The following is an 18,423-nucleotide window of genomic DNA, read 5'->3' on the forward strand; positions in this document are numbered from 1 at the left end:
AGCAGCTCACAGCGGTACTTCTGCGCGGTGACAGGGGACGGCAGGTGGATGGTGATCATCTGCAGCAGCGCGTCCCCTGCAGGCAGCCAGCGCCGCATCACAGCTTTGAGCAGCGGCTTGCCCTCTTTGTCCTTGTCCTCGCTGTCCAGCTTGATGTCCAGCTTCTCGATCAGCTTGGCCGTCTCCTCCTTTCTGAAGTTCATGATGGCATCGAACACCTGTCAGAGATGGATGTGGGCTTGGGCTGGGAACAGGAGTGCTGTTTCCCATGGCGACTGCTGCCAACAGGCCAGAGCCACCTTCACCCACCTTGAAAATTGGGTCCAGGATGAGCTGGCAAAAGGTGCGAGGCAGCTTCTTCCCATCAGGGCTGTTTGCCGACTTGCTGAATTTGCCATTGGCTGGATCAAAATACCTTGAAGAGGAACAGGTCATGTTGCAGCTCAACGCACAGAGCCTTGAGAGGTGCAGAACGTGCACAGACTCTTACACTTACCTGTCTCCCCACAGTTTCTTCATCATATCCTCCACTTTCTTGGCCCGTTCGGCTGGCCCCAGTTGGCCCTCACCCTTGGCTGCAAATTTGGCTACATACATCTCTGCGAACTGCTTCAAAGTGAAGGCCCAGCCATGCAGGCCAGAGCCGAAACCCACGGTGCCCAGCACGGGGTCGATCTAAGGGAGAAGAGCAGCACTGGTCAACACTGAGCCGGAACAGTTCTCAGAAGCCCACCCCTGCGAAAGCAGCACTGGCTCAGACACAGAGTTTCTTCAACAGACATCAGGTCAAAGTGAAGAATTTCAGTCATCATGTCCAAGGCCAAGGACTCCAGAGAGCATGGCTGCTGACCCAACCCCACACCCTCCACGAGGTGGGCTCCGCACCATGATATTGCCCATGGGCCCACTCTCGCCCTCGCCGTAGGTGGAGATGATGACATTGACATTCTCCACGATGCGCTGGAAGGTCTGGTACAGCTCCTCAGGCTCCAACTGCAGCTCAAGCAGAGCACGGTCCATCTTGTTCATCATCAGCACAGGCTTGATGCGCTCGGCAATGGCCTGCCGCAGCACCGTCTCCGTCTGCACGCAGACACCTGTGAGGGAAGCAGGGGTTTTCAGTGAACATATGTAAGTGTGAGCCAGGTGGTGGTGGCGCACACCTTTAATCCCAGCACTTGGGAGGCAGAGGCAGGCGGATCTCTGAGTTCGAGACCAGCCTGGTCTACAAGAGCTAGTTCCAGGACAGGCTCCAAAACCAGAGAAACCCTGTCTCGAAAAACAAAACAAACAAACAAACAAAAAAAACAAGCATATGTAAGTGTGAGCCCATGAGCTATTCCTCACTGCCTCTGACCCTGAGGTCGCGTCCCTGCAGCTATATACAGGGAGCTGAACTACCCATGTCTTCCAAGAGTGCCCTGGGCTCAGCCTTCCAGTCCCCGTGTGGTCCTGACTGGCCTGAACTCGCCCGCTCCTCCTCTCCAGTCCAAGGGCAGCCCCAGTACCCCCACCTAAGTTTCCCTTGTATGTCCAGCATGCACCGCCTACCAGACACGCAGTCCACCACCACCAGAGCTCCATCGGTGACACGCAGGGCAGCTGTCACCTCCGAGGAGAAGTCGACGTGGCCTGGGGAGTCGATGAGGTTGATGAGGAAGCCGGAGCCGTCCTTGCTCTGCTTGATGAAGTTCAGGTCGTTCTCAGACAGTTCATAGAAGAGGGAGATGGCGCTGCGGGGAAGGCCAGTGAGTCAGCCCAGCAGAGTCCCTGTGGGCACCCCTTTCTCCGGGTGCAAAGGGCAGAGACAGTGGCGGCCCCCGACCCCCACTCCAGAAGCCCACTTACGTGGATTTGATGGTGATACAACGCTCCTGCTCGTCCTTGCGGGTGTCGGTGAAGCGGGTCTCCCCAGCTCGCGCAGAGGCAATGATGCCGGCCTTGCACACCAGGGAGTCCGTCAGCGTGGACTTGCCGTGGTCCACGTGGGCGATGACAGACATGTTCCGGATGTTGGCTTTCTTGTCCATGATGGCACGGATCTGGTCTACCGTGAAGTTCACCTGCGGCAGGGGGGAGGGGCAGCGGCCCGGGCTCTGAGCGCTCGGCCTGGCAGGCAGCAGCAGGTCGATAGCCCCATGGCCGTGGACTCTCAGGGCGCACGCAGGCGCGGAGCCTCGGTTGTCGTTCCCAAGGGACACTCCACGGCGTGACTCACGACTGCAAGGCCAGCCCAGTCATGGCGGAGCCCACCGTAGGCAGCTGGCTGTGGGCGCGAGCCCTGCCACTCCGGCGCCCCGAGCCCGCGCTGCCTCTCCCGTGACGCTCGGGTGACAGGCAGGGCGCTGGAGGAGAGCGGGGCTGCCGTGGGGACCTCCCACTAGGCTGTCAGCGCAGGGGACGCGCGCCCTTCTCCCCCCGGTCCCGGCGTCCCCGCCCCGGGACGCGGCCACATTAGCCGGGCGAGGCCCGCAGCGCGGCACGGCAAGGCGAGCAGGGGCCGCGCAGACATGGCGCCGGGCGCCCGTCCGTCCGCCTCCCGCCGCGGCCGCCATGTCTCCTGCCCGCTCGTCCCGGGGACCCGCCACGGCCACCCCCCCACCGCAGCGAGCGCCCGACTCCGGCCGCGAGCCCCGCCGAGCCGCGGCCACTCACCATGGTTGCGGATGGCGCCGGATGCTCACGGGCAGAACAGAAGAACGAGCTGCGCCGGCGATGGCGGCGGCTGCGGCGGAAGAGACCGCTGACGTCAACGCCCGGGCCTTTATAGGGCGACGCCGGTTGGACCGGTCACGTGACGGCGCGCGCGCGTCGCGGCCGTGCTCGCCGGGGCGGGGCCGTGCCAGGCCCCGCACACGCGCGGAACCCGCGTCTGGGGATTTAACCCTCGCTGCGCCGCGGCTGCGGAGGTAGCGGGGCGTGGCCAGCTCGGTCGCCGGACCCTGCGCGACCATCGCCGCCCTTGGGTGTTAGAGCTCCGCTGCCTCAGAACGCAATCACCTCCGCGATGATCCGGAAAAGGCCTTGGAGAACAATTAAAAGAGGACTTTGAAATTCGGACCTGGCCAGTGGGTTGGGTCAAAGTCCTGTTTCCTGGGTTTGAGGTTGTTGTGTAATGTGATGGCGCTGGAGAAAGCTGGAGACAGCTAGCCTTCTGGCTACAGAGTCATTTCTGTAAACTTCGCCTGTATTTTTTTATTTCACCTTTTTGTTTTGGAAACATAGTCTCACTATGTAACCCATGCTGGCCCCAAATCAAGGCGATCTGCTTTGGGACAGGCTATCAGGTAGATCCTCTCTACTTAATAGAGGGTGGAAGTTGTCCTTGAATTCCTAATTCTCCTGGGGCCAGGAATACACACACACACACGCACACGCACACACGCACACACATGCAAAATAGAGCCGGGAACGATGGCACACAGACAGCTGTCATCCCAACGCTTAGCAGGCGGAGGCTGGGGCATCAGGACTTCAAGATCACCCCGGCTACGTAGTGAATCCCGAGGCTATCCTGGACTACATAAGACGACGCCTTAAAACCAATACAAACAAGACCCGCTGTTTCTTGGAATTTCGTCTCTTCTAATTTTTATTTCTCCCTTGAGTCGAGATTCAGTCGATAGCAGCCCTAGTGGCTCCGCTGCACCCGCACTCCGCCGGTCCCGCGCGGCCAGCAGGAGGCGCTGCAGGACCGCGCAGCGCGGCTGTCCCGGCCTGACCCTGGGCGCGCAGCCTCCTGCACACAATAGGCGCTCATCGCTTCCCGCGTCCGTGCAAACCAACTTCCCTCTGGAAGCCTCTAGCTCCCCGGTTAAACGGAGGGGACACATGTGACCCTCCTAGGCTGCCAGGGAGGGAGAGGAAAGAGAGGAGTCCCAGCCTAGAACAAATAAATAAAGCAATACGGTTTTCGAATCTTGGCTCTAAAATAACTCGGCACTCGCCTCCGCCGCCGTGGTCTCTCAATGACAATGACAATTGACTGGCAAGCCTGCAAGAGCAAGAGGAACGCCTAAACTCCATATGCCCTCTGGTCGCGATCTTGGGGGAAATTGCACCCTGTTTTTTTTTTTTTCCTCAATACCGAGTGTCAGAGGCCTTGACGGTCCTATCTCTGGAGCGTGGGGTCTTTGCAAGGCAAGATGCAAATGTTCTCATTCAAAGAAGAGATTCGAGGGTGGGGCTGTGCCCGGGTATAGCGCACTCTCTTGGCACAGGAGCAAAGCTGGGATCCACAATAAGTGAGTTCAAGGCCAGCCTTGGTTAGGCTGAACCTTCGTTTGAAAAACAAAAACGAAAGAGGTGATTGGGGGCTATACTTGGAGAAACTGTCCTGTCTTCAGAAAGTTTTTTCTTTTTTTTTTAACTTTTTTTTTAAGATTTATTATTTATTATGTATGCAGTTTTCTGCCTATATTCTGCCTGCAGACCAGAAGAGGGCACCAGGTCTCATTACAGATGGTTGTGAGACACCAAGTGGTTGTTAGAAATTGAACGCAGGACCTCTGGAAGAGCAATCAGCAGCGCTCTTAACCGCTGAGCCATCTCTCCAGCGCCCCCCCCACCAAAGTTTTCTAAGGTGAAGCAGAGGACTGTACAAATTTCCAGACAACTTTGGCTTCGTAGCAATATGTAGTCTCAAAACTAAATAAAGATGGTGAGATCGGTGAGGGAAAGTACTTGCCACCCGCTGATGACCTAAGACCACGGTGGAAAGAGAAATGATCAGGCTGGGCTGGGCTCCATGAGAACAGGGTGCGCATGTCTGAGTCCTGGGTTCCATTTCAAACAACCACAGAAACCAGGCATGCCAGCACCCAGAGACGCAAAAGGTGGGGTCAGCAGGTCAAAGTCAGCCTGGACTATTAGAGACCCTGACTCAAAAGACTAAGTGATTTTAGTGTTTTTGGGGTTTTTTGTTTGTTTGTTTTTTGAGACGGGGTTTCTCTGTAGCTTTGGAACCTGTCCTGGAATTAGTAGACAGAAATACTCCTGCCCGGAGTGCTGGGATCAAAGGTGTGCGCCACTACCATCTGGTTAAAATAGAATTGATTTGAAAACAAAACTCTGAGACAGCCGGGCAATGGTGGCGCACGCCTTTAATCCCAGCACTCGGGAGGCAGAGGCAGGCGGATCTCTGTGAGTTCGAGACCAGCCTGGTCTACAGAGCTAGTTCCAGGACAGGCTCCAAAGCCACAGAGAAACCCTGTCTCGAAAAACCAAAAAAAAAAAAAAAAAAAAAAAAACCTCTGAGACAGAGTCTCACCATGTAGCGCAGACTGGCCTGGAACAACAGAACCTAAGTAAATAGATTTCATTTAGGAGTTAAAGTTGAGACGGGGTTTCTCTGTAGCTTTGGAGCCTGTCCTGGAGACCCGCCTGCCTCTGCCTCCCGAGTGCTGGGATTAAAGGCGTGCACCACCACCTCCCGGCATTGTTGGCATATTCTAAGAAGCTATAAAATGAGGGGAGAGAATAGGGAAACCTTCAGGGCTGAGAAACGAGGGGCGCATGGACAGGCTACTGCAGGGATGGGCCAGATGCACAAAATCCACGATATGCAAAGCCTGCAGCTAGACCGGCCAACGACGCGAGCGGACGTGGGGTCATCAGTTCAGGCGGAAGGGGAGTGGGGTCTCGGAGTACGGCGCAGAGAGGTACCATTGCGCGTGCGCGCCCAGAGTAAGGGGCGCAATAGCGGCCCCTGCTGATCATACGTCGCACCTGCATGAATCTCAGATCTGATTTCCAGTGTGTAGAGAAATCTATACACGGAGAAAAATCTGATTAATAATTTGTTTTTTCGGGGCTGGAGAGATGGCTCAGTGGTTAAGAGCATTGCCTGCTCTTTCAAAGGTCCTGAGTTCAATTCCCAGCAATCACATGGTGGCTCACAACCATCTGTAAAGAGGTCTGGTGCCCTCTTCCGGCCTGCAGGCATACACACAGACAGAATATTGTATACACAATAAATAAATAAATTTTAAAAAAATCCTTCAATGCAGACATATTTTAAAAAAAATAAATAATTTGTTTTTTCTAGACAAGGTTTCTCTGTGTAACAGTCCTGGCTGTCCAGGAACTAGTGTGGGACTCAGCCATGGCAATCTTAATAGGAAACAGTGGGACCCAACCACAGCATGAGTCTCAGTAGTTCACCCTGAGGTTAAACCTGAGGGCAGGAAGGACCAAACTGAGGTTACCTGAGCACCACCCAAGAGCAGACCATCCAAAGGAAAATGCCTAAGGTTCCAACCGCGGTAGTTAGGACCACCTGCCAGCACACATTCACCAGGACACCCCTAGACAAATTTCAGCCAATCAGAGGTCCTGAACCTCAGAAACCCCTCACCCCCACCTTTACTACTATAAAAACCTTACCCTAACTGAGCTCGGGGCTCTCTGTTTATTCCAATACGTTGGACGTGCAGAGAGACCGAGTTTGCAAACTTGCATAAAATAAAGGCTCTTTGCTTTTACATACAAGACTAGGTCTCCTTGTTGTTGTTTTCTTTGGGGGGGGGGTCTTTGTGGATCTAGCTCTTGAAGACCAGGCTGACTCAAAGAGGTCACCTGTCTCTACCTCCCAAGTGCTGGGATTAAAGGCATGCACCACCACTGCAGGGCTCAGATTCAGGATATGGTTAGCTGCGCCGTGAGTTTAAATTCTGGTTCCACTTTAATGTGTTATGAGACCTTGGATGAGTTAATGGATGTCCCCGGTCCTTAGGCTGAATAATAACCTAATTTATGTAGTACTTGTAAGACTAAAGAATAAAAAGTTGGGGGCTGGAGAGATGGCCCAGCGGTTAAAAACACTGTTCTTCCAGAGATTCTGAGTTCAATTCCCAACAACCACATGGTGGCTCACAACCATCTATAATGAAATCTGGTGACCTCTTCTGGGGCGTAGGTACTCATGCAGGCAGAACACTGTATATAACAAATAAATAAAACTTTTAAAAAAAGAAAATAAAAAAATGGAACTCAGAAGGCACAGGGGCAGCCTAGCATGCCCCAAGCGGTCGCAACCAACATCACACAACTGATTGTATGTCTGTCACATCAGAAAGAGGAAGGCCGGGATCTGGAGTTCACAACAAAAACAAAACAGCAAACTGGTGAAGTCCTTGTCACGCAAGCATAAAAATCTGTGCTCAAAGCCAGGAGGTGGGGCTGGAGAGATGGCTCAGCGGTTAAGAGCATTGCGTGCTCTTCCAAAGGACCCGAGTTCGATTCCCAGCAACCACATGGTGGCTCACAACCATCTGTAATGAGGCCTGGTGTCCTCTTTTAGCAGGCATATATGCAAAAAGAATATTGTATTCATAATAAATAAATAAAAAAAAAAGCCAGGAGGTGGTGGTGCACGCCTTTAATCCCAGCACACGGGAGGCAGAGGCAGGTGGATCTCCGGAAGTTCGAGACCAGCCTGGTCTACAAGAGTTAGTTCTAGCACAGGCCACAAAGCTGTCTCCGAAAACCAGAAAACAAACAAACAAAAAACTGTTCAATTCCAAGTTCCTGTGTAAAAAGTTAGGCGTGATGGCAGATGCCCTCGCTGGATCTAGAGTTCTTCTAGGAGGCTAGCCTGCCAGCAAGTATCAGGAATCCTCCTGTCCTGGCCTGAAAAAAGAGAAAAAAGAAAAAGGAAAGAAGATAAAAGATCAAGAAAGCCATCCGATGTCCACCTCTGACCTGTACACACACAAATGTCTGCACACAAACATGTACAAGCATATACACACAACAAAGAAAAAATTGAAAGTAATTAAAATAGCTGAAATGAAGAAGAATTAAGGTTCATCTGGAGACGGGGGAGATGGCTCAATGGGTAGGAGGGCCGATATTACAGAAGATCCTCCTTGGATTCCCAGCACCCATATCGGAAGGCTCAGGGGGTCCTACGCCCTCTTCTGGACTCCTGAGGCACGGCTCTCGTGTGTGTACACAGTTTAAAACTAATACAAGAAAACCGGGTGTGGTGACCACGCCTTTAATCCCAGCCCTCGGGAGGCAGAAGCGGGCGGATCTCTGTTCCAAAGCTACCCAGGGAAACAACCAGCGGTACACAGAGAAACCCTGTCTCTAAAACAGAAAAATACTTAACGTAGGAAAATCTCTTCCTAGTTGTCTTTTAAGCTGCCTGGAGAATAGTCTCCTTTCTCGAGGTCCGGTATTTGGTACACCATCCCAGCCTGGGTCGAAGAGGAAGGAGGAAAAGATAAAAGATGCATCTCCTCCGCTATTGGCCGGATTCTAGTCATGTGACCACAGCTCGCTGCTGCATCCAGGGAAATGTAGTCCACTCTGGAAAGGCTACTTAAAAGGGAAATTGACTGAGGTAACTGAAGTGTTGGACTTTGTTGAGGTTAGTAAGCCAGGAGACATTTCAGTGGGGAATGAGTTTACTGCACACGCAGACGGAAATGAGTTCGAATCCCTAAACTATACAAAGAACCAGGTGTGGTGGCTCGCCTGTTATTGCCGCACACCACAAGGAAAACTGAGATAGGGATCCCTGAAGCTCCGTGGCCGCAAACCTAGCTCAGTCACTGAGCGGCAGGTTCAGTGAGAAAACCTGTCCAGAAAACAAAGTGGAGTGTGGCTGAGGTGGTGCATGCCATTAATCCCAGCACTAGGGAGGCAGAGACAGGCAGATCTCTGTGAGTTCAAGCCCAGCCTAGTCTACAAGAGCTAGTTCCAGGACAGGCTCCAAAGCTACAGAGAAATCTTGTCTCGAAAAAACAAAGGCAAAAGAAAAAATAAGATAAAAACAAAGTGGAACTAGGGGATGATGTCCACACCCTCAATTTCACATGATGTAAAGCCAAAAGCAGACAGAACTCTGAGTTCCAGGCCAGCCAGGACTACTCAGAGAGACAATGTCTAAAAGAAAAAAAAAGTGGAACCACTCCACCACCAATTTTTTTAATTATTTATTTATTTATTATGTATACAATATTCTGTCTGTGTGTATGTCTGCAGCCAGAAGAGGGCACCAGACCTCTTTACAGATGGTTGTGAGCCACCATGTGGTTGCGGGGAATTGAACTCAGGACCTTTGGAAGAGCAGGCAATGCTCTTAACCTCTGAGCCATCTCTCCAGCCCCCCCACTACCAATTTTTGAGAGAGTCACTGTGGCCAGCAGCTTCCTGCCGTTTCTGCAAGGTCCCTCCTGTCTCTCTCACCTAACTATATGGGACCACGTTTCCATCACTTGGTGGATAAAACACAGTGACCACCTAGAATAAAAGACAGTGGGCTTCATGCCCCTGTGTGCTTGCTCTTTGGTGTGGTCAGACACAGTCTTCTACAGAAAGATTTGCCTTGTGAACCCACCTGTGTTTTCTTAAGGTTCTTTCTGCTTCGTTTTTTTCCCCTTCCAAGTGCTGGGACTAAAATTCCTATGCAAAACCTGGAATATATATATATTTTTTTTCGAGACAGGGTTCCTCTGTAGCTTTGGGACATTGGAATATATGGTTTTTTGTTTTTGGGTTTGTTTTTTTTTTTGAGACAGGGTTTCTCTGTGGCTTTGGGAGCCTGTCCTGGAACTAGCTTTGTAGACCAGGCTGGTCTCGAACTCACAGAGATCTGCCTGCCTCTGCCTCCCGAGTGCTGGTATTAAAGGCGTGCGCCACCATGGGAATATATATATTTTTTTCACTCACCGTAGCAACATTTTACCACTTTTAGTATAAGAGTCTAACATAACTCTCGCTAGCTTTATTCCCAGGTTTATAACTTTGTTCAGGTTTATGGTTTATCTTTATTTTATTTTTTTAAATGTTTATTTATTTATTATGTATACAATATTTTGTCTGTGTATATGTCTGTAGGCCAGAAGAGGGCACCAGACCTCATTACAGATGGTTGTGAGCCACCATGTGGTTGCCGGGAATTGAACTCAGGACCTTTGGAAGAGCAGACAATGCTCTTAACCGCTGAGCCATCTCTCCAGCCCCTGGGGAATATATGTTTTAATATAATTTACAGCACATATTTCTATGTGACACCTCTCGGAGTATATGTTTTAATGTAATTTACAGTACATATTTGCAACAATGGTGAGACTCAAGCCAAACATTTCTGGACAGTGGTGGCACACACTTTTTTCCCTTCGAGACTGGGTTTCTCTGTGTATCCTGGCTGTCCTAGAACTCGGTAACCCAGGCTGACCTGCTGAGTGCTGGGATTAAAGGTGGGCACCACCACCGCCCTTTGATTTTGGTCCACAACTTTAATCCAAGCACTCTGGAGGCAAAGGCAAGCAGATTTCTAATCTGAAGGTCTGGTCTACACAAGGTAACTGTGAAAAAGCTAGATAGCTGTGGTTCACACCAGCATCCTGACACTCTAGAGGCTGAGGCAGGGGAGACTGCCTCAGTGAGTAAGGTTGCTGTGAGCAGGTGTACAGGCTCAGTTCCTGTCATCCCAGCACTTGGAGAATTAGAAACTCGGGCTTACATAGGAAATTTCCAGGCCAGCCCCAGTTTCAAAACACGAGTTGTTTTTTTTTTTTTTTTACCCTAACCTAAGGAGCCAAGGGGGCTTTTGAAACTGAGATGAGAAGTTAGAGTTGGTACAGGGGCTCTGGAAGTTTTTAAATCGAGCTAAGACAAAAGGAGGGGTGGTGCGGTCCAATCTGAATGCCATCATGCATGTGAAGGGCAGGGAAAACAGTTTTGACACAGGTCTTTCTTTATTGCCCCGATGGCCTCAAACTCCCAATCCTCCTGCCTCGGCCTCCCACTGGCTGGGAATATTTATTTATATTCCCAATTCTATATTACTTATTGATGTCGAAAGCATCACCCCAGCTTCCTAACACTCCTTAATACAACAAGTCTGGATTGTTTGCCTGGGGACTTTGCCCCAGCTCCTGGCATAAGACCCCTCTCCAGGGAGGGTCAAAACCACTCCCACAGCTATTTAAACTGCCCCTCCCCCATGAACAGGTAGTCTTCGCTTTCCTCCCCCCCCTCCTCGCTTTCCTGGGGCCACCCGGGAACATTGCATTAAACATGGGCATCTTTTATTCGGTTTCATTTGGTCTAATTGCAATTATTTGGTGGGCGGAGAGGTCCGTCTTATGAAATCCCTAACAGCTATATTGGCAGCTTTTAGGGGGTCTGCGTCTGTGTGCTTTGGAGGAGGCCAGCCATGTGCACGCCGAGCCCGGATGTGCTCACCACGCCAGTACCACAGGCCAAGCAAGCCCTGCACCTGCCAGCAACCGCTCGCGGGAACAGCGACACCTGCCCGACCGTGTCCTGGTTCACCCCAACTCTTCCTCCAAAGCACCAGCACAAGCGAGAGTCACCCAATACACCGTGAAGGGAAGAACGTGCGCCTTTAATGAGCGCCCTCGGGGTCGAGCGAGCCCCGCTCCCCGGCGAAAGGCGCGGGGCGGGGCGGAGCTGGAGTGGGCGTGGCCGCAGCGTCAGTAAGGAGAACCGGGAGGGGGCGGGACTTCTGTGTATTTGGAGGCCAAGGAGGGACCTGAGAAATGGCTCACCCCGGAAGGGGTGCTTACTCTCAAGCATGACTACCAGGGGTTCGATCCTCGGGACCCATGTGGGACCCATGATTAAAGGAAATAATTCCAGCAAAATGTCCGCCGACATCCACGTGGGAGGCGTGGAAGGCGCGCACCCACACCCCCGCGAACTCGTCTCCAAACCTGACTGAACCCATAAGGTGGAAGATGAAAAACCATCTTGTAAATGTTGTCTTTTGACGCCCACAAACATATGTGCGTCTCCCCGAACATATGCTCTTTAAAGCAAAGAGACCGTGGGACTGGAGAGATGGCTCAGAGGTTAAGAGCACTGACTGCTCTTCCAGAGGTCCTGAGTTCAATTCCCAGCAGCCACTTGGTGGCTCACAGCCATCTGTAATGAGATCTGGTGCCCTCTTCTGGCCTGCAGGCATGGAGGCTGAACACTGTGTATATAATAAATGAATAAACCTTTTAAAAAAAAAGAGAGAGAGAGACCGCATGGCCTCGAGCCAACAAAAATAGGAGGCAACTGGAGCTTTTTTAGGGTTTTGGTTTTTCAAGACAGGGTCTCTAATGTGTCACAGCCCTAGCTGTCCTGGAATTAGCTCTTGTAGACCAGGCTACTCCCAGAGATCTGCCTGCCTCTGCCTCCCGAGTGCTGGGTGCTGGGATTAGATTAAAGGCGTGTGCCACCACCGTCCTGCTTTTTTTTTTTTTTTTTTGGTTTTTGGAGACAGGGTATCTCAACTATGGAGCCAGTCCTGGAACTCACTCTGTAAATCAGGCTGGCCTCGAGCTCAAGGAGATCCGCCTGCCTCTGCCTCCCGAGAGAGTTCAAAGGCCTGCACCACTACCACCTGGTTCGGGAGTGCTTCTAAGCCCTTCAGAAGCAAGACTAAAGGGGCGTGGTGGGGCACACCTTTAATTTCAACACTCTGGAGGGGGGGAGGGCGAGTGGTCCACACAACAAATTCCAGGAAAGGCGGGGTGCACGGTGACCTCAGGAGTCCGACTGAAAACGGGGCAGTGGGCCCCAGCATGAACACTTTTAAGAAAAGGTGGGGCCAGCGAGGTGGCACGAGGCAGTTAGGCCGTTGCCCCCAAGCCTCAGGATCTCTACCTGGGACCTACAGAGTGGAAGGAGAGAACCTACTTTCCTGAACTGCTCTGACTTCCACTCATGTACACACCAAATGAATAAGTATTTGTAATTTTTTAACCGAAGCCAGAGAAAAGGCGGATTGCACTGTGCGAGCGCGAGGAAAATGAGGCGGAGGTAGGGCTAACTTCCCCTTTAAGAAGTTAGACTCCACCCCCTAGTGGGCGTGACCAAAGCCAGCGCCTTAAAAAATAAGCACAGGGGCGGGTGGGGGCGATTGGTCAGATCCTCGGGCGGTGGCGCTCGGGCGCGCTTGCGCTGCACGCAGCTCCCGCCTCTCGGCGGGGGCGGGGGGGGGAGGAGCCAGCTACCGCTTTTATTGGCTCTCGCTCAAGCCCCGCCCTCCGATCGAGGGCCGTCACGTGACGCGACGGCTGGGGCCTCCCGGCGCGGGGGGACGCTAGTGGCCAAGATGGCGGCGGAGCTGGTGGAGGCCAAAGTGAGTGAGCGGCGGCGGCGCGGGCTGGGGCCGGCGGGTGGCGCGGTGCGGACGGCGCCTCGCAGCCAGCCGGGAGGGCGAGCTGAGGGATGTGGGAGTACCGGTCGGCTGGGACGCGACCGGGACGCGGGCTGAAGCTGCGGGCGGGGGGCGGGGAGACCGGGGGCGGGGTCGCCAGCACCGTCTTCGGAGTGTTGCCGTCGCCTCCTGTCACTCCATTTCCGACCGGAGCTGGAAGTCCCTACAGTGTGGGGACGCAGCTTCCCCGGTGCAGGCACTGTCCCTTCTTTTGGGACAGCCCTACTGGGACAGGCCTGGAGGGTCCCCTGTGGTCTCCTAAGCCTAAGGAATGCAGAGAGTGACTTCTCCATCCCGTCTCCAAGGCAACGAGGAGGACTCAGGTCCGGGTCCCCGCATCTCTCCTCGCCTACGGGACAGCATGGGGAAGGTCTGCAGGGAGTGCCACAAGTCCTCTGATTCTCGGGGTCCCCATTGGCACCTCCCCCTAGTGAATAAGTAAGACTCCAGACTCAGTCCAGCTATGAGTTCCGGGGTTCATTTTAGAGTCTCCGAGTCGCCGAGAACCGCCCCTCCGTCCCTTACACACTGGCTGTCCCCTGTCCTCCTGGGAAGGTCCCCAGCCCCCTCTGTTGCCTTCGGGGGTCCAGTCAGCAATGGGGTACCACATTCTCCAGTAATCCTTACACTGTACTCCACCTTTAATCTCGACATCCTGGGGTTTCGGGCTCCCTGACAGCCCACCCAACCCACCACCCCCTTTTTTCCTGTGTTGCTCCCCAGATTGATCCCTGAACTGAGTCCAAGGGAGGACTGCTTAGGCCTGTTCCCCCCATTTCTGCTTTGAGGTGCCAGGGCTCTGTCCCTCCACCGGGTGAGTCCCCATTAAACCTCCCTGAGGCGTGGCTCAGCATCGCCACCTTCCAGTGCTGTCCTGTCTCCCAGCACACTCGTCCCTCCTGAGTTCCTGCTGGACCTCAGCCTCCCTCAGGCATCTTCCCACCCATAAAGTCACAACTTGTACCCCTTCTTTTCTGATTCTCCTGTTACATGGCTCTTCCCTGTCCCACTTGAACCTTTTGGGGTTCTAGACATTCCAATTAAAAAATGTATCCCTCTCCCCCCTCCCCCCGTTCATTCACCCAAAATGTACACCATGTTCATAGTCAGAGTTTTGGGATACTCAAGATACTGTGAAGGTCCCAGGCACAGTCTTACTGCTTGAAGCCCCCTTTGTAGCATCCTGGAGCATTCCAGGGCGACCAAGCTTCTTTGCCCACCTCATTCCTCAGTGGCAGGGGTGTGGTCCTTCTCTACTGGACCCTCTGGACCTCCAGCCCCACCTCAGTTGAACTTGACCCTCTTTTTTGAAGCTCTGTGATGGTCCAGGGGGACCCCATCACAACCCCTCAGAGAACATTGAGTGTAATGAAGACTCCTCCGTCTGTCACAGTGGGCTGGAGATTCTGTCCTTTGCGGTCCACTGGGGCTTATCGGAGGCGATGGTGGCATTTGAGGATGACTGGACCATTCAGCAGGCCCTGTGGCAGGCCTTCATCCTTTGTCAGGGGTCTTGGCTTTCCAAAGAGCCTGGTCTAGTGACTGTTGCCCCAGGTGGAAAGCTTTAGACACCATGGAGCTGCCACTGTTTATAAACCCAGCCCTGGTAGCCATGCCCAGGCGTGAAGTGCACTCTGGGCGATAGATGGAGACATCTTGCTGTGTCCTGTCCTAGTACTATGCTGTCCCTAGCAGGCTGCTGGGGCATAGCAGCTGCTGGGAAACCCAACCCAGACCATATGGCAACGACCTATGTGCTAGGATGTTTGCCATCCGTCATGGGTGACGGGACTCCCCCTGGCTCTGGCACCCCTCTCCTCGGTCTTTAGGGCTTGGGCTTGTTCTAGTACAAACGTGCTAACTACATGCTGTGTGTGCTGCGTGGCCCTGCTTGAGGTAGGAAGTCAAGGCTCCTTTGAGGGTGCCCAAGGGCCACATACACTGGAGTCCCTGGAGAGTCAGGACTCCCCAGCAAGAGGTCTAAAGCCTGGTAGCCACTGGCCAAACTCCATCCCAGCCCGTTGTACCAAGAGGCCTCACATCATGCTGTTGTAGTTGGCAACCCAAGTCCCAGGTGATCTGGGAGCCTCCTGGGACACTGATCTTGCTCCCAAGGGCCATGTGCCCCAAGTGATCAGGTGGGTACCAAATGTGATGGATTCCTGAGACTAGGACCTGTGGGCTGGTCAGGTGTGCTTTCTGTGTCTTGCAGGCTTCTTTGGGGCTCATGGCCTGAGTCAGCTGCCTGTGTCCCCTCCAGCCACTTGGACCATCAGCCAGTCCCATGGAAGTTCCTCTCTATCTCCAATTTTCATTGAATTCAATCCAGCTGCAGAACTTAACACAGGAGGCCCAGGGCCTGGCTGGGCTGTCCCTCAGGGAGACTTGGTCCTTCCACCTGGGGGGCCTGCCATGCCCTCATGTCAGCTGTTGTGAATGCAGGCCCCACCCGAGGGACCCCGATACATCTGTCCCTGGGCCTTTCTATCATCTAATACTGTGTCATCAGCTTGGTCACTGACCTGTGCAGCTGCTTGGTTTCAGGCACCAGCTGTTCTCATGTAGGCCCATCCTGCTCCTGGGCACCCTGGGTGATGCCCGGGGAACTGGCATGGTTGGGTGGAGACCAGGTACAGGGTCCAGGACACCTCACTGTAAGACTGGGTCCAGTCCACAGTGCCCTGGGGGCCTTGCCCGAGACTAGCAAATCCTACCTAGTCTGGGTAGCACACATGGGAAGGGGTTTAAGAGGCCTCCACAGGGTTCAGTCCTGACACCTCTGCCCAGGAGTGCTGTCTTAGGACAAAGCCATGCCCCTGCCATAGCCAGGGCAGGCAGTCCTTCTGTTTCATGTACACCTCCCTCCAGAAGAGGAGGCTGTGAGGGACAGGAAGGGGTTCTGGTGGACGGCACCCAGGCATGTTAGAGGGCAACCGCTGAGAGCCGCTGTGGTCACCCTTCCACAGAACATGGTGATGAGCTTCCGAGTATCGGACCTACAGATGCTTCTGGGCTTTGTGGGCCGCAGCAAGAGTGGGTTGAAGCATGAGCTGGTGACCAGGGCCTTGCAGCTGGTGCAGTTCGACTGCAGTCCTGAGCTCTTCAAGAAGATCAAAGAGCTGTATGAGACACGCTACGCCAAGAAAAACGTGGATCCCAGCCCACAGGCGCCACGGCCCCTGGACCCCCTGGCTCTGCACTCCATGCCCAGGACTCCCCTGTCAGGGCCCACCGTGGACTACCCTGTGTTGTACGGGAAGTACTTGAATGGACTGGGACGCCTGCCCACCAAGGCCCTTAAGCCTGAAGTGCGCCTGGTGAAGTTGCCCTTCTTCAACATGCTGGACGAGTTGCTGAAGCCCACCGAGCTGGGTGAGTGATGGGTATCGGCTGGGGGATCCCCACAGTAGGCTCAGCCACTGGGCCACATGCCATAGGAAGGCATGGCAGGTCACACTGGTCATCTCAGCATTTAGGGGCTGAGGCAGTAGTATTGTGAGTTCTGGGCTACAGGGCGAAACTGTTTTTAAAAAACAGCAATGACTGAGAACGTAGGTACCGTAGTGAGCAGAGCATTCACTGGCCTGCTGACCAGCACTGAGGCCTGGCAGCATGTACCTCTCCTCCCAGCTCGACAAGGGGAGTGCCGTAAGTCTGAGGTTAGCCTTGGCAAATAGATTCCGACTTTAAAAAAAAAAAAAAAAAAGCTGGGCATGGTGGCAAACTCAAGTTATCACAGCACTTGGGGGGGAGATACAGAAGGATCAGCAGTTCAAGGTCACTCTCAACCAGCCACTGGGCCAGTTTGAGACCCTATCTCAAAAAAAGCAGATGCAAATGGAGCTAGCTGTGTTCCAAGCTGTCAGGTTAGGTTGTCAGGTGGCCTAGACCATCAGACCACCGTCAGTGGGGCACAGATGGCCCTGGGAGGCCCACATCTAGGTCTCTCCTGCCTAGAGCCCAGAGGTTGGTCCCAGCACTTGGCAGACTTACCCTCACATCCCTGTGGCCTGTTCTCCACTGAGTGGTCCCTTCCTGCTGTCGCAAGGCCGTTCGTTACCCTTGTCCTGGGACTTGGTGGGGAGTTATGTTTAATTGGGACTGCTGCAAGCACCTGAGGAAGGATGGCACTTGGCCTGTCTGAGGGCTGCTTCTGTGACCTGAGGCCCCACCCCCTGGCTCGAGGCTCCACCCTTAGCCTGAGACTCCACCCTCCATGGCACTGAAGCTTGCTTATGGCAGAGCCTTCTGGCCCTGCCACCTTCTTTTTTTTTTTAAAGATTTATTTATTTATTTATTTATTTATTATGTATACAACATTCCTTCCATGTATGTTTGTATGCTAGAAGAAGGCACCAGATCTCATTATAGATGGTTGTAAGCCACCATGTGGTTGCTGGGAATTGAACTCAGGACCTTTGGAGGAGCAGGCAATGCTCTTAACCACTGAGCCATCTCTCCAGCCCCCCCTGCCACCTTCTTGCCATGCTTCAAGTACTGCAATCTTGCCTTTTCCAAGGTTTCCACAGCCCTTGGCAGCTAATCATCTTGAGGATGACCCAAGTGCCAGGGAATTGGTCCCCCTGCCTGCCAGACTGCATGGAGGGCTTCCTTCCTGCAGAGCAAGCCAGCCGTCACTCTGCCCCACAATGCAATGCTGTGCCCTGAGCCCCCAGGGACCCTGGTCACCTGATCTCCGGGAGAGCATGCTCCCCTGTCTACCCCAGCAGCTTGAACAAAGAGGACTAGCCCGCCTCACCTGCCTTCCCACCAGGGCACCCGCTTCCCTGGTCCCACACCCTGAGGGGCTCCTGGATCAGGAGCTCTGATCCTGGGCCTAAGACCATGATCCCTCAAGCTCTAAACCCCGTTATTTCACAGGCCTGCCCAGCCCTGACCTGGGCCCCCCAAGCACAAGCCAGTTCATGGTGGTCAGCCCCTTGCCCAGGCCAGAATGAGCCCCATGCTCCTTCAGGATTCCCCGGAAAAGCTGCCTGCTCATCCTGCATCGGGCAGACAGAGCCCATAAATCACCTGAGCACGCAGAGTGGGAGGGAGGAGGGCCACAGGCCAGCTGCAGACCAGGGCGCACTAACATCTGTTTAAAGAGGGCTGCTGACCAGAGAGGGCAAGGGGCTCATACGCGTACACACGGCAACCTGAGCTCCTACCCCGCCCCCCCCCCCCCCCCCCCCCCCCCCCCCCCCCCCCCCCCCCCCCCCCCCCCCCCCCCCCCC

The 18,423-nt window shown here is 53.8% G+C and overlaps 2 protein-coding genes and 1 non-coding gene across 5 annotated transcripts in view; 1 reads left to right on the plus strand and 2 right to left on the minus strand.

Moving 5' to 3' along the window:
• The window catches only part of Eef2 (eukaryotic translation elongation factor 2), a 9,754-nt gene extending 6,943 nt beyond the window's left edge, over positions 1 to 2,811 (minus strand). Inside the window, exons 1-6 of one of the 2 annotated variants that reach the window (XM_050123515.1) lie at positions 2,656 to 2,811; positions 1,849 to 2,063; positions 1,552 to 1,733; positions 886 to 1,097; positions 497 to 675; positions 310 to 415 (exon numbers count right to left, since the gene is read on the minus strand). In XM_050123515.1, coding sequence (XP_049979472.1) covers positions 310 to 415; positions 497 to 675; positions 886 to 1,097; positions 1,552 to 1,733; positions 1,849 to 2,063; positions 2,656 to 2,658 — 897 coding nt within the window. In that variant the 5' untranslated portion in view covers positions 2,659 to 2,811. The remainder of the gene's footprint in view (positions 1 to 309; positions 416 to 496; positions 676 to 885; positions 1,098 to 1,551; positions 1,734 to 1,848; positions 2,064 to 2,655) is intronic. The other variant, XM_050123516.1, reaches the window with a different exon arrangement.
• On the minus strand, positions 753 to 816 carry LOC126489368 (small nucleolar RNA SNORD37). The gene has a single exon (XR_007588912.1). It is a non-coding gene; the product is annotated as a small nucleolar RNA SNORD37 (small nucleolar RNA).
• Positions 2,812 to 12,995: 10,184 nt separating the features above from the next.
• Positions 12,996 to 18,423, plus strand: part of Pias4 (protein inhibitor of activated STAT 4) — a 12,348-nt gene continuing 6,920 nt past the window's right edge. Inside the window, exons 1-3 of one of the 2 annotated variants that reach the window (XM_050123521.1) lie at positions 13,079 to 13,108; positions 13,910 to 14,000; positions 16,153 to 16,558. In XM_050123521.1, coding sequence (XP_049979478.1) covers positions 16,156 to 16,558 — 403 coding nt within the window. In that variant the 5' untranslated portion in view covers positions 13,079 to 13,108; positions 13,910 to 14,000; positions 16,153 to 16,155. Of the gene's footprint in view, positions 13,109 to 13,909; positions 14,001 to 16,152; positions 16,559 to 18,423 lie in introns of both variants that reach the window. The other variant, XM_050123520.1, reaches the window with a different exon arrangement.

Source organism: Alexandromys fortis, unplaced genomic scaffold (genome assembly GCF_014885135.2).
Source record: "Alexandromys fortis isolate MF-2015 unplaced genomic scaffold, M_Fortis_MF-2015_v1.1 scaffold_221, whole genome shotgun sequence".
In the NCBI taxonomy this organism is placed as follows: Eukaryota; Metazoa; Chordata; class Mammalia; order Rodentia; family Cricetidae; genus Alexandromys; species Alexandromys fortis.